Source organism: Rattus norvegicus, chromosome X (genome assembly GCF_021556685.1).
Source record: "Rattus norvegicus strain SHRSP/BbbUtx chromosome X, alternate assembly SHRSP_T2T, whole genome shotgun sequence".
Taxonomy (NCBI): Eukaryota; Metazoa; Chordata; class Mammalia; order Rodentia; family Muridae; genus Rattus; species Rattus norvegicus.
The window spans coordinates 85265368-85280971 of NC_141554.1; the positions used below are offsets into that span (position 1 = coordinate 85265368).

At 39.1% G+C, this 15604-nt stretch overlaps 1 protein-coding gene across 3 annotated transcripts in view; it reads left to right on the forward strand.

The window, feature by feature from the left end:
- Tex16 (testis expressed gene 16) overlaps positions 1–15604 on the forward strand; it is a 373047-nt gene that overhangs the window by 212223 nt on the left and 145220 nt on the right. For all 3 annotated transcript variants that reach the window (NM_001417287.1, NM_001417288.1, NM_001417289.1), the window contains 1 exon segment: positions 406–495. In NM_001417287.1, coding sequence (NP_001404216.1) covers positions 406–495 — 90 coding nt within the window.

The window sequence follows — 15604 nt, forward strand, 5'->3', positions numbered from 1 at the left end:
TTCTCATTATAACAACAAAGAGATGTAAGGAAAAGAGTTTGCTTATCTCCAATACCTAAAACTACAGTTACTTGCCTTCTGAGAGTGTGCACACTAAGTAGATTGTTATTGTTTTATCTAACTAGTCAATTATTATGAACTTCCTGCAAATTTTTTTGAGATGACTATGTTTTAATTGTTATCCAGAGTTAGGCATGTCATAGCAATTTAAAATTCATTTTAATATGGTTTTAGTACAATTTGTGAAATTTGGAAATAGGAGCACCATTACAAACATACATTTTGAAAAAGATTTTACAGTATCAAACAAGATTTTTATTGTGGAATTATATAGTAAACATTCTTTTGCAAAATATCATTTTAGTAATAATTAAAAGTAACTGGATCCATTTAATATGATTCTAGGGTTTTGGAGGCCCATTATCTTGCCTCCTAAGCTTGCCCAGGAAAAGAAAACTGAAGAGCAAAAGTCTGTACAGCAAAAAGATGACAGATGTGAGTATATTCAGTAGAAATTGTCTAAAATTTTAACGATGTTATTTGTTAATGTTGTGGAAAATTAATTCAGAATGGGAAGTGCTAGAACTATTCTGACATAATATCCAAATACAGTGATGTAGGAAGATTCATTTGACACAATACATACTATTATAGTTTATAATTTACTACAAAGAAGAAATCACAAGAAAAGGCACATGAGGTATAAATATACATCCTGAAACAATGTTTTGATAACATGTGTGGTATTTACCTTCAATAATAGATTCCCAGTGGCTATAAACATCTTTCTAAATGTTTTTGATATAATTTACCCAGATATGAAACTGAGTGTTTTTAGTATATTCACAGATATATACAACTATCAACTCAGTTAAATTAGAACACTTTAAACAGTACAGTGACAATTCTACAATTACTTCACACACACACACACACACACACACACACACACACACACAAACTCCTACCCAAACTTTCACTAAGAAACAACGAATCTACTTCCTGTCAGTTTCCCTATTTTATTTATTGCACAATAATTGAATCATAAAAATAATGTTACTTTGTAACTATTGAATTAGTATAATGCCTTCAAGATTGCTCTATGTTATAGTGTATGTCGTACCTTTTATGATTGAATGATATTCAATATTAGGTATTATCTCATTTTATGTATAAACCTATCAATTTATGGGCATTTACTTTCATTCAAATTTAGATGCAATGATAAGACTACTTTAAATATTTTATTAGTTATGTTATTTATTTACATTTCAAATGTTACACCCCTTCCTGGTTCCCCCACACACAAACCACCTATCCCCTCTCCCCTTTCTCCCTGCTTCTATAAGGGAGCTCCCCACCCACCCACTTAGTTCTGCCTCATTGCACTAACATTCCCCTACATCGGGGCATTGAGTCCCCACAGGACAAAGGGCCTCCCATTCCATTGATGCCTGACAAGGCCATCCTCTGCTACATATGCAGCTGAGCCATGGGTCCCTCAATATGTATTTTTTGGTTTGTGGTTTAGTCCCAGGGAGCTGTGGGGGATCTGGTTGGTTGATACTGTTGTTTTTCCTATGGTGTTGCAAACCTCTTCAGCTCCTTCAGTCCATCCCCTAACCCTTTATTGGGATCCTCATGCTCAGTCCAATGGTTGACTGTGAGCATCTGCCTCAGTATTTGTCAGGCTCTGACAGAGCCTCTCAGGGGACAGCCATACCAGGCTCCTGACAGCAAGCACTACTAGGTAACAGCAATAGTGTCTGGGTTTGGTGTCTACAGATGGGATGGATCCCTAGGTGGCAGTCTCTTCTCCATTCTTTGTCCCTGTATTTCATTTAGACAAGAGCAATTCTAGGTTAAAATTTTGGAGAGGGGTGGGTGGTCCTACTGCTCAACTTGAGGCCATGATTAACTTCTGGATAAGGTCTCTACAGGTTCTCTCTCCCTATTGTTGGCTATTTCAGCTAATGTCATCCCCATTGGGTCCTGGGAGACTCTTGCTTTCCTAGGATCTGGGACTTTCTAGTGGCTACCTGCAGTTCCCCATCCTCCACTGCTACACACTTCCATTTAATTCCTGACCCTTTGTACATATCCCACATCTCTTCCCATACCTGACCATGCCCCCCCTTTTCCATCCCCCGTACCTCCCTCCCCTACGCCCTGTGATTATTTTCTTTTCCCTTCTAAGTAGGAATGATCATCCACACTTTGGTCTTCCTTCTTCTTGAGCTTCTTATGGTCTGTGACTTGTATTGTGGGAATTCCAAGTGTTTTGCCTAATATCTACCTGTTAGTGAGAACATACCATGTTTGTTCTTTTGTGACTGGGTTGCCTCATTCAGGATGATATTTTCTAGTTCCATCCATTTGCCTAAGAATTTCATGAAGCCATTGTTTTTAATAGCTGAGTAGTACTCCATTGTGTAAATGTACCACATTTTCTGTATCCATTCCTCTCTTGAAGGACATCTGAGTTCTTTCCAGCTTCTGGCTATTATAAATCAGGCTGCTTTGAACATAGTGGAGCATGTGTCCTTGTTATGTTGGAGCATTTTTGGGGTATATGCTCAGGAGTGGTATAGCTGAGTCCTCAGGTAGCACTATGTCCAATTTTCTGAGGAACAGCCAGACTGATTTCCAGAGTGGTTGTACCGGCTTGTAATCCTACTAGCAATGGAGAAATGTGCTTCTTCCTCCACATCCTTGCCAGCATCTGCTATCACCTGAGTGTTTGATCTTAGTGTGAAGTTGAATCTCAGAGTTGGTTTGATTTGCATTTCTCTAATGACCAAGAATGTTAAACATTTCTTCACATACCTTTCAGCCATTTGAGCTTTCTCAGGTGAGAATTCTTAGTTTAGCTCTGTACCCCATTTTTAGTAGGATTTATTTGGTTCTCTGGCATCTAACTTCATGAGTTCTTTGTGTATATTGGATATTTGCCCTCTATCAGATGGAGGGTTGGTAAAGATCTTTTCCCATTCTATGGTTGCTGTTTTGTCCTATTGACAGTATCCTTTTCCTTGCAGAAGGTTTTCATTTTATGAGATCTCATTTATATATAGTTGATCTTAGAGCCTGAGCCATTAATAATCTATTGAGAAAATTTTCCCCTGCGCTCATGTGTTTGATACTCTTCCCCACTTTTCCTTCTATTAGATTCAGTGTATCTGGTTTTATGTGGAGGTCCTCAAATCCACTGGACTTGCTTTTGTACAAGGAGATAAGAATTGATCAATTTACACTCTTCTACATGTCTATCACCACTAGAACCATCACCATTTGTTGAATATGCTTTTTATCCACTGGATGGTTTTGCCTTCATTTTCAAAGATCAGGTGACCATAGGTGTGTGGATTTAATTCTGGGTCATCAATTCTATTCCACTGATTAACCTGCCTGTCTCTGTACCAATACCATAGAGTTTTTAATCACTATTGCTCTGTAATACTGCAGGAGGTCAGGGGGGTGGTGATTCCCCCAAAAGTTCTTTTATTGTTGAGTATAGTTTTGACTATCCTGGGTTGTTTGTTATTCCACATGAATTTGAGAATTTCTCTTTCTGTTTCTGAATAATTGAGCTGAAATTTTGATGGAGATTTCATTGAATGTGTAGATTGCTTTTGGAGGATGGCCATTCTTCCTATATTAATCCTGCCTATCCATGAACATAAGAGATCTTTCCATCTTCTGAGGTCTCCTTTGATTTCTTCCTTCGGGGACTTGAGGTTCTTGTTACAGTTCTTTCACTTGCTTGGATAGAGTCATGGGCAAGATATTTTGTATTATTTGTGACTGTTGTGGAGGATGTTGTTTCGATAATTTCTTTCTCACCCTATTTATCCTTTGAGTAGAGGAATGCTACTGATTTGTTTGAGTGAAGTTTATATCCAGACACTTTGCTGAAGATGTTTGTCACCTGTAGTAGCTCTCTGGTATAATTTTTGGTGTCACTTACATATACTAGCATATCATCTGGTATTTTGATGTTCCCCTTCCCATTTTGTACCCTTTGATCTCCTTTTATTCTCTAATTGCTCTGGTTAGAGGTTTGAGTACTATACTGAATAGTTAGAGAGAGAGAGTGGGCAGCCTCTCCTGGTCCCTGATTTTAGTGAGATTGCTTCAAGTTTCTCTCCATTTAATTGTATGTTGGCTACTGGTTTGCTGTATATTCGCTTTTATTATGTTTAGGTATGGGCCTTGAATTCCTGATATTTCCAAGACTTTTAACATGAAGTGGTGTTATGTGTTTTCAAATTCTTTTTCAGTATCTAATGAGACAATCTTGTGGGTTTTTTTACTTTGAGTTTGTTTATATCCTGGATTACATAGATGGATTTTCATATATTGGACCATCGCTACATCCCTGAAATGGAGCCTACTTGATCATGTTGAACGATCATTTTGAGGAGTTCTAGGATTTGGTTTGTGAGAATTTTATGGAGTATTTTTGTATCAATATTCATAAGAAAAATTCTTCTGAAGTCCTATTTCTTTGTTGGGTCTTTGTGTGGTTTAAATAACAGCATAACTGTGACTTCAAAAAATGAATTAGGTAGTAGTCCTTCTGTGTCTAGTTTGTGGAATAATTTGAAGTGTTTGTATTAAGTCTTCTTTGAAGGTCTGATAGAATTCTTTTCTAAAACCCTCTGGTTGTAGGTTTTTGGGTTTTTTGTTGTTTTGGTTGGGATACTTTTTTTTTGAGTGTTCTTTTTTATTATTGACCATATATTCTTTTCTTGTACAGTACATCCCAACCACAGTTTCCCCTCCTCCCACCCCTCCCAGCTCACCCCCACCTCCTCTTCCCTCAGATCTACTCCTCACCTGCTTCCTCTCAGAAAACAGTGGATCTCTAAGAGACAACAATCAAATCTGACAAAGGATGATACAATAAGACAAGGCAAAAGCCCTTATTTAGAGTCTGAGCAGGCAATCTAATAGGAGGATAGGAGTCTTAAGAGCAGTCAAAAGAGTCAGAGACACATTCTCAATCCTACTACTAGGAGTTTTACCAAAACACACTAAGCTGACAGACATAACATACATGCATAGAACCTGGTACAGATCCATGTATACCTGTGCTTGCCAATTCAGTCTTTTTTTAATTAACTTGAGTATTTCTTGTATACATTTCGAGTGTTATTCCCTTTCCCGGTTTCCGGGCAAACATCCCCCTCCCTCCTCCCCTTCCTTATGGGTGTTCCCCTCCCCACCCTCCCCCCATTGCCGCCCTCCCCCCACCAGTCTAGTTCACTGGGGGTTCAGTCTTAGCAGGACCCAGGGCTTCCCCTTCCACTGGTGCTCTTACTAGGCTATTCATTGCTACCTATGAGGTCAGAGTCCAGGGTCAGTCCATGTATAGTCTTTAGGTAGTGGCTTAGTCTCTGGAAGCTCTGGTTGCTTGGCATTGTTGTACATATGGGGTCTCTAGCCACTTCAAGCTCTTCCAGTTCTTTCTCTGATTCCTTCAAAGGGGGTCCTATTCTCAGTTCAGTGGTTTGCTGCTGGCATTCGCCTCTGTATTTGCTGTATTCTGGCTGTGTCTCTCAGGAGCGATCTACATCCGGCTCCTGTCGGTCTGCACTTCTTTGCTTCATCCATCTTGTCTAATTGGGTGGCTGTATATGTGTGGGCCACATGTGGGGCAGGCTCTGAATGGGTGTTCCTTCAGTCTCTGTTTTAATCTTTGCCTCTCTCTTCCCTGCCAAGGATATTCTTGTTCCCCTTTTAAAGGAGTGAAGCATTCACATTTTGATCATCCGTCTTGAATTTCATTTGTTCTAGGCATCTAGGGTAATTCAAGCATTTGGGCTTCTAGCCACTTATCAATGAGTGCATACCATGTATGTCTTTCTGTGATTGGGTTAGCTCACTCAGGATGATATTTTCCAGTTTAATGACTGCTTCTATTTCTGTAGGAATACGGGACTGTTTAGATTGTTTATCTAATCCTGATTTAAATTTGGTACCTTATATCTGCCTAGAAAATCATCCACTTCTTCTAGACTTTCCAGTTTTGTTGAGTATAGGCCTTTGTAATAGGCCCTGATATTTTTTTTAATTTTATCAGCTTCTGTTGTTATGTCTCCCTTTTAACTTCTGATTTTATTAATTTTGGTACTGTCTCTGTGCCCTCTGGTTAGTCTAGCTAAGAGTTTATCTATCTTGTGGATTTTCTAACCAGCTTTTAGTTTTATTGATTCTTTGTATAGTTCTTTTTGTTTCTATGTGGTTGATTTCAGCCCTGAGATTAACTGTTCCCTGCCTTTTCCTTCTCTTGTTTATTTTTGCTTCCTTTTCTTCTAGGGCTTTCAGGTGTATTATTAAGTTGTTAGTGTACAGTCTCTCTAATTTTTTAAACAATTTTTACTCATTAATGTTTTTCTTATATAAGCATTTATTTCTTTAATTCAGGTGTTAGTGCACCTAAAAGGTTACCTAGATTTTCTTCGTCATGACTAGTAATAGAAAGCAAGCACATAGGCATGAAGCCAGAGAAATCAAAGCTGCTCAGTTGGTATTAATTTCCAGGGAAAGATTTAAGAAATGATGCCCAGCTGAAGGATATAACATCACTTGGAGTTGGTTTGAGAGTTTAGATCTGCACACCAGTTCTCCAATTTCTTTATGGAGGCACTCAGAGCTATGAGTTTTTCTCTTAGCACTGCTTTCATTGTGTCCCATAAATTTGAGTATGTTGTGCCTGCATTTTCATTAAATTTTAAGTTTTTTATTTATTTCTTTATTTCTTCCTTGACCAAGTTATCATTGAGAACACAGTTATTAACTTTCCCTGAGTATGCGAGATTTCTCTTGTTTTCTTCGATTGAAGACCAGCTTTAGTGCCTGGTGATCTGATATGATGTATGCGATTATTTCAATCTTGTATTTGTTAAGGCTTGTTTTGTGTCCAATTACATAGTCAATTTTGGAGAATGTACCGTGTGATCCTGAGAAGGTATATTCCTTTGTTTATATTTGTTTTAGGATGAAATGTTCTGTAGATATCTGTTAAATTCATTAGGTTCATGATCTCTGTTATTTTCACTGTTTTTCGGTTTAGTTTCTATTTCCATGATCTGTCCATTGGTGGGAGTGGGGTGTTGAAGTCTCCCACTATTATTATGTGAGGTGCATTTTTTGCTTTGAGTTTAGCATAGTTTCTTTTATGAATGTGGGTGTCCTTGCATTTCAAGCATAGATGTTCAGAATGAGAGTTTATCTTGGTAGATATTTCCTTTGATGGGTATGAAGTGCCCTTACTCATCTTTTAAAATAACTTTTTGTTGAAAGTTCATTTTATTTAATATTAGAATGGCTACTCCAAGATATTTCTTGGGATCATTTCTTTGAAATTGTTTCCCAGCCTTTTACTCTGAGGCAGTGTCTGTCTTTGTCTCTGAAGTATGTTTCCTGTATGCTGCAAAATGCTGGGTCCTGTTTATGTATCCAGTCTGTTAATCTATGGTTTTTAATTGGGTAATTGAGTCCACTGATATTGAGAGATAGTAGAGACAGATATTTGTAGTTCCTGTTATGTTTCTTGTTGTAGGTGGCATTACATCTATGTGATTCTCACCTTTTGTTTTTGTTGTGAGATGGTTAATATATTGTTTTTACCTTGGTGTATGTACCTTCCTTGTGTTGGAACTTTTCTTCCAGAATCTTCTTTAGGGCTGGATTGTTAGATAGACATTGTTTAAATTTTGTTTTGTCATGTAATATTTTGTTTTTTTTTTCTCTCTATGATGATTGAGAGTTTTGCAGGGTATAGTAGCCTGCATTGGCATTTGTGTTCTCTTAGGGTCTGCATGACCTCTCCATGATCTTCTGGCTTTTAGGGTCTCTGTTGAGAAGTCTGGTGTAATTCTTATAGATCTGCCTTTATATGTTACTTCGCCTTTTTCTCTAACGGCCTTTAATGTCTTTCTTTTTTTCTGTGCATTTAGTGTTTTAATCATTATATGATGGGAGTATTTTCTTTTCTGGTCCAATATATTTGGAGTTCTGTAGGCTTCCTGTACGTTTGTAGGCATCTCTTTCTTTAGGTTGGGGAAGTTTTCTTCTATGATTATGTTGACAAAGTTTTCTGATAGTCTTCACTCTTCTATACATATCCTTAGGTTTGGTCTTTTCATTGTGTCATGGATTTCCTGGATACTTTGGGTTAGGAGATTTCTTTTTCTGTTTTGAATTTTCTTTGGCCATTATGTCGATATCTTCTAAGGTAACTTGTAAGACTGAAAATCTCTCTTCTATCTCTTTAGTCTGTTGTTGATTTTTATTTCCTGGCTTCGTATTTAGGTTTTCCTTTTCCAGGGTTGCTTCCATTAGTGTTTTTTTTATTATCTATTTATTTATTTTCTTTTAAAAAATTTTTATTATATATTTCTTTACTGACATTTCAAAGGTTATACCCCGTCTCCGTTTCCTGTCCACAATTCCCTATTCCCTCCCTTTTCCCTCCCCCATACTGCTTTTACCCCTACACATCCCCCTTATTGCCCTCCCCCATATTCCTCTGCACTGGGGGTCCAAACTTGGCAAGACCAAGGGCTTTCCCTTCAACTGCTGCCCCAACAAGACTGTTCTCTGCTACATATGCAGTTGGAGCCCTGGGTCAGTCCATGTATAGTCTTTCAGTAGTGGTTTACTCCCTGGAAGCTCTGGTTGGTTGGCATTGTTGTTTTATGGGATTGTAAGCTCCTTCAACTCTTTCAATACTTCCTCTAATTCCCCCCAAGGGGGTCCACTTCTCAGTTTGGTGCTTTGCTGCTAGCATTGACCTCTGTATTGGACATGATCTGGATGTGTCTCTCAGGAGAGATCTATATCCAGTCCCTTTCTGCATGCATTTTTTAGCTTCATCAATCTTATCTAGTTTTGGTGGATAGATACACACACACACACACACACACACACACACACACACACACACACACACACACACACACATATACATGTGTGTCAGGCTCTGAATGGCCATTCCTTGAGTCGCTTTTCTAAACTTTGCTTCCATATCCCCTCCAATGAATATTTTTCTTCCTTTTAAAAAGGAGTGGGAGCATCTGAATTTTGGTCATCCTTCTTCTTGAGCTTCCTGTGGTCTGTAGATTGCATCTTGGGTAATTTGAGCTTTTTGGCTAATATCCACTTGTTAATGAATGCATGCCAAGTGTGTTTTTCTGTGATTGAGTAACCTCACTTAGGATGATCTTTTCTTTTCTTTTCTTTTTTAATTTTTTTTTTCTGGAGCTGGGGACCAAACCCAGGACCTTGCGCTTGCTAGGCAAGCACTCTACCACTGAGCTAAATCCTCAACCCCCAGGATGATCTTTTCTAGTTCATTCCATTTGCCTATGAATTTCATAAAGTCATTGTTTTTGATAGCTGAGAAGTAGTCCATTGATTAGACGTACCACATTTTTTCAATCCATTCCTCTGCTGAAGGGCATCTGGGTTCTTTCCAACTTCTGGCTATTATAAATAAGACTGCTATGAACATAGTGGAGCATGTGTCTTTGTTGTATGTTGGAGCATCTTTTGGGTATATGACCAAGAGTGGTATTGCTGGGTCCTCAGGTAATGTAATGTCCAATTTTCTGAGGAACCTCCAGACTGATTTCCAGAATGGTTGTACCAGTCTGCAATCCCACCAACAGTGGAGGAGTATTCCTCTTTCTCCACATCCTCGCCAGCATCTGCTGTCACATGAGTTTTTTATCTTAGCCATTCTGACTGGTGTGAGGTGGGATCTCAGGGTTGTTTTGATTGGCATTTCCCTGATGACTAAGGATGTTGAGCATTTCTTTTTTTTTTTTTCTCTTTTAATATTTTTCATCTTCCATTTTATTTGGTACACCCATCAGGGTTCTTTTTTTTATTTTATTTTATTTTTTTTATTATCTTGAGTATTTCTTATATACATTTCAAGTGTTATTCCCTTTCCCGGTTTCCGGACAGACATCACCCTCCACCCTCCCCTTCCTTGTGGGTGTTCCCCTCCCAAACCTCCCCCCATTGCCACCCTCCCCGCATAGTCTAGTTCACTGGGGGTTCAGTCTTAGCAGGACCCAGGGCTTCCCCTTCCACTGGTGCTCTTACTAGGATATTCATTGCTACCTATGGGGACAGAGTCCAGGGTCAGTCCATGTATAGTCTTTAGGTAGTGGCTTAGTCCCTGGAAGCTCTGGTTGCTTGACATTGTTGTACTTTTGGTGTCTCGAGCACCTTCAAGCTCTTCCAGTTCTTTCTCTGATTCCTTCAACGGGGGACCTATTCTCAGTTCAGTGGTTTGCTGCTGGCATTCGCCTCTGTATTTGCTGTATTCTGGCTGTGTCTCTCAGGAGCGATCTACATCCGGCTCCTGTCGGTCTGCACTTCTTTGCTTCATCCATCTTGTCTAATTGGGTGGCTGTATATGTATGGGCCACCTGTGGGGCAGGCTCTGAATGGGTGTTCCTTCCGTCTCTGTTTTAATCTTTGCCTCTCCCTTCCCTGCCAAGGGTATTCTTTTTCCTCATTTAAAGAAGGAGTGAAGCATTCACATTTTGATCATCCGTCTTGAGTTTCCTTTGTTCTAGGGATCTAGGGTAATTCAAGCATTTGGGCTAATAGCCACTTATCAATGAGTGCATACCATGTATGTCTTTCTGTGAGTGGGTTAGCTCACTCAGGATGATATTTTCCAGTTCCAACCATTTGCCTACGAATTTCATAAACTCGTTGTTTTTGATAGCTGAATAATATTCCATTGTGTAGATGTACCACATTTTCTGTATCCATTCCTCTGTTGAAGGGCATCTGGGTTCTTTCCAGTTTCTGGCTATTATAAATAAGGCTGCGATGAACATAGTGGAGCACGTGTCTCTTTTATATGTTGAGGCATCTTTTGGGTATATGCCCAAGAGAGGTATGGCTGGATCCTCAGGCAGTTCAATGTCCAATTTTCTGAGGATCCTCCAGACTGATTTCCAGAATGATTGTACCAGTTTGCAATCCCACCAACAATGGAGGAGTGTTCCTCTTTCTCCACATCCTCGCCAGCATCTGTTGTCCCCTGAGTTTTTGATCTAAGCCATTCTCACTGGTGTGAGGTGAAAACTCAGGGTTGATTTGATTTGCATTTCCCTTATGACTAAAGATGTTGAACATTTCTTTAGGTGTTTCTCAGCCATTCGGCATTCCTCAGCTGTGAATTCTTTGTTTAGCTCTGAACCCCATTTTTTAATAGGATTATTTGTCTCCCTGGAGTCTAACTTCTTGAGTTCCTTGTACATTTTGGATATTAGCCCTCTATCAGATGTAGGTTTGGTAAAAATCTTTTCCCAATCTGTTGGTTGCCATTTTGTCCTAACCACAGTGTCCTTTGCCTTACAGAAGCTTTGCAGTTTTATGAGATACCATTTGTTGATCTTAGAGCATAAGCCATTGCTGTTTTGTTCAGGAAATGTATTCCAGTGCCCATGTGTTCCAGATGCTTCCCCAGTTTTTCTTCTATTAGTTTGAGTGTATCTGGTTTGATGTGGAAGTTCTTGATCCACTTGGACCTAAGCTTTGTACAGGGTGATAAGCATGGATCGATCTGCATTCTTCTACATATTGACCTCCAGTTGAACCAGCACCATTTGCTGAAAATGCTATCTTTTTTCCATTGGATGGTTTTGGCTCCTTTGTCAAAAATCAAGTGCCCATAGGTGTGTGGGTTCATTTCTGGGTCTTCAATTCTGTACCATTGATCTATCTGTCTGTCTCTGTACCAATACCACGCAGTTTTTATCACTATTGCTCTGTAATACTGCTTGAGTTCAGGGAGAGTGATTCCCCCTGAAGTCCTTTTATTGTTGAGGATAGTTTTAGCTACCCTGGGTTTTTTGTTATTCCAGATGAATTTGCAAATTGTTCTGTCTAACTCTTTGAAGAATTGGATTGGTATTTTGATGGGGATTGCATTGAATCTGTAGATCGCTTTTGGTAAAATGGCCATTTTTACTATATTAATCCTGCCAATCCATGAGCATGGAAGATCTTTCCATCTTCTGAGGTCTTCTTCAATTTCTTTCTTCAGAGTCTTGAAGTTCTTATTGTACAAATCTTTTAGTTGCTTGGTTAAAGTTACACCGAGGTACTTTATATTATTTGGGTCTATTATGAAGGGTGTCGTTTCCCTAATTTCTTTCTCGGTTTGTTTCTCTTTTGTGTAGAGGAAGGCTACTGATTTATTTGAGTTAATTTTATACCCAGCCACTTTGCTGAAGTTGTTTATCAGCTTTAGTAGTTCTCTGGTGGAACTTTTGGGATCACTTAAATATACTATCATATCATCTGCAAATAGTGATATTTTGACCTCTTCTTTTCCGATCTGTATCCCCTTGACCTACTTTTGTTGTCTGATTGCTCTGGCTAAAACTTCAAGAACTATATTGAATAAGTAGGGAGAGAGTGGGCAGCCTTGTCTAGTCACTGATTTTAGTGGGATTGCTTCAATTTTCTCTCCATTTAGTTTAATGCTAGCAACTGGTTTGCTGTATATGGCTTTTACTATGTTTAGGTATGGGCCTTGAATTCCAGTTCTTTCCAGGACTTTTATCATGAAGGGGTGTTGAATTTTGTCAAATGCTTTCTCAGCATCTAATGAAATGATCATGTGGTTTTGTTCTTTCAGTTTGTTTATATATTGGATCACGTTAATGGTTTTCCGTATATTAAACCATCCCTGCATGCCTGGGATGAAACCTACTTGATAATGGTGGATGATTGTTTTGATGTGCTCTTGGATTCGGTTTGCCAGAATTTTATTGAGTATTTTTGCATCGGTATTCATAAGGGAAATTGGTCTGAAGTTCTCTTTCTTTGTTGGGTCTTTGTGTGGTTTAGGTATAAGATTAATTGTGGCTTCATAGAAGGAATTCGGTAGTGCTCCATCTGTTTCAATTTTGTGGAATAGTTTGGATAATATTGGTATGAGGTCTTCTATGAAGGTCTGATAGAATTCTGCACTAAACCCGTCTGGACCTGGGCTCTTTTTGGTTGGGAGACCTTTAATGACTGCTTCTATTTTCTTAGGAGTTATGGGGTTGTTTAACTGGTTTATCTGTTCCTGATTTAACTTTGGTACCTGGTATCTGTCTAGGAAATTGTCCATTTCCTGCAGATTTTCAAGTTTTGTTGAATATAGGCTTTTATAGTAAGATCTGATGATTTTTTGAATTTCCTCTGAATCTGTTGTTATGTCTCCCTTTTCATTTCTGATTTTGCTAATTTGTACACACTCTCTGTGTCCTCTCGTTAGTCTGGCTAAGGGTTTATCTATCTTGTTGATTTTCTCAAAGAACCAACTTTTGGTTCTGTTGATTCTTTCTATGGTCCTTTTTGTTTCTACTTGGTTGATTTCAGCTCTGAGTTTGATTATTTCCTGCCTTCTCCTCCTCCTGGGTGTATTTGCTTCTTTTTGTTCTAGAGCTTTTAGGTGTGCTGTCAAGCTGCTGATATATGTCTACTTTCAGAAATAGAACAGTTTTATTTCTTCCACTGTTCAATTGTATTTTTCTGTATTTTTGAGAGATTTGAGGGAATTCGTAGAGTCCACCTCAGATAGAAAGACCCCTAGGGTATCAAGTGCAAGAATGGGGTTGCCATCATACCGTCAAAAATGTGACCCAGATTTGTTACTGTCTAAATGTACTAGAAGGGCAAAAATGGAAATGATTGACCAAGGGAAAGGTGGTTCAGTGACAGGCCCAACTTGGGACCCAGCTCAAGGGGAGGCCCCAAGGCCTGACAATATACTGATGCTTTGGTATGCTTACAGAATAAAATACTCTTAGGGAGGTAGAGGGTGGGAGGGGCTTGGGATGAAGAAGGGGAAAAAAAGGGCCGGATCAGGTATGGGAGAAAATAGGGAAGATATACAGAGCATCAAGAATTCGAACAGAGGTGTGTAGCAATGGAGGAAGGTAAACTTGGGGTCACCACCTCCAAATCCCAGTTGCCAGGGAAGCAAGAAGCTCCCATGACCCAACAGGGATGAGATTAGCTAAAATGCCCATCAGAGGGGAGGGAGAACCTGTAGAAACCATATCCAGAGGTTAGGCAAGGCCCCTGGTTGGGGGATGGTGCCACCCACTCAACTCCAAATTTTTAACCCAGAATGACTCCTGTCTAAAGGAAATGCAGGGACAAAGTGTGGAGCAGAGACTGAAGTAAAAGTCATCCAGAGACTACCTCACCTAGGGATCTATCTCATCTGCAAACACCAAACCTAGACACTGTTGCTGATACCAAATAGTGTTTGCTGTCAGGAGTCTGGTATGGCTGTCCCCTGAGAGGCAGATTTTGCTTTTGTTTGTTAGAGCCTGCCAAATACAGAGGCAGATGCTCACAGCCAACCATTGGACTGAGCACAGGGACCCCAATGGAAGTGTTAAGAGAAAGGATTAAAGGAGCTGAAGGAATTTGCAACCCCATAAGAACAACAATATCAACCAACCAAATACCCCAGAGCTCCAAGGGACTAAACCAACAACCAAAGACTATACGTGGAGGGACCCATGGCTCTAGCTGCATATGTAGCAGAGGATGGCCTTGTCTGGCATCAGTAGGAGGAGAGGCTCTTGGTCCTGTGTAGGCTTGATGCCCCAACGTAGGGGAATGCTGTATGCATTAAATGCTTTCCTTACTGTTTTAAATTTTCTTCTATTTGCTATTTTGATCATGTATCTTTGTATGGATTTCATTTGACTTATATTTGCTTGATATTTCTTTATTTAGTTTTGTTGTATGATTTATATCAGATTTGTGTGACTTCATAGATCACTTTATTCCCTAGATTTAGGGACTTTTTATCCATATTTGTTCAAATAATAATTTTTCCTTGATCTCTATATATCCTTCTTCAGTTTTCTAAAATGCATATTTTTGTTGCTGTCTTACACCTTCCTTATAATTTCAACACTCTTTTTTTTTCTTTTGCATCCATGTACATAGTTCCCGAATTTTTTAGGTTCTCTCTCCCTGCTGTTGGGCATTTTGGCTAATGTCATCTCCACTGGGTCCTGGGACCCTCTCCTATCCCTGGTTTCTGGAACTTTCTAGTGGTTCTCCTGTTTCCCACCACCACCACTAAATATTAATATTCATTCTCCTGATCCTCTGGACTTCTCTTCTATGTCTTCCCATACCTAATCCACCTGATCCTGCCTCTCCTTTTCCCCTCTCCCTCTCCTCTCCCACTCAAGTTCATTTCTCCCTCTGCCTCATATAATTATTTTGTTCCCCCTTCTAAGTGGGATTGAAGCATCAATCCTTTGGCCTTCCTTCTTTTTAAGCTTCCTATGGTCTGTGAGTTTTATCGTGGGTTTGTAACGCCATAGTTTTATATTTCTCACATTGTTCTTTGAAATCTTATATAATGGTTTCTGTTGTAAAAAGTAAGCTTTATCAACGTAAGAGAATGACTATCTGAAGTAAATGGCCATTTTTCATTTATATCTTGAAAGGATGAAACTGAAATTTAATTAAGCAAAAATTTAGGGTCATTGTTTCCCCTTGAAAAATCAAATAAAATTCACCATAATACTTAGAAGGAAAT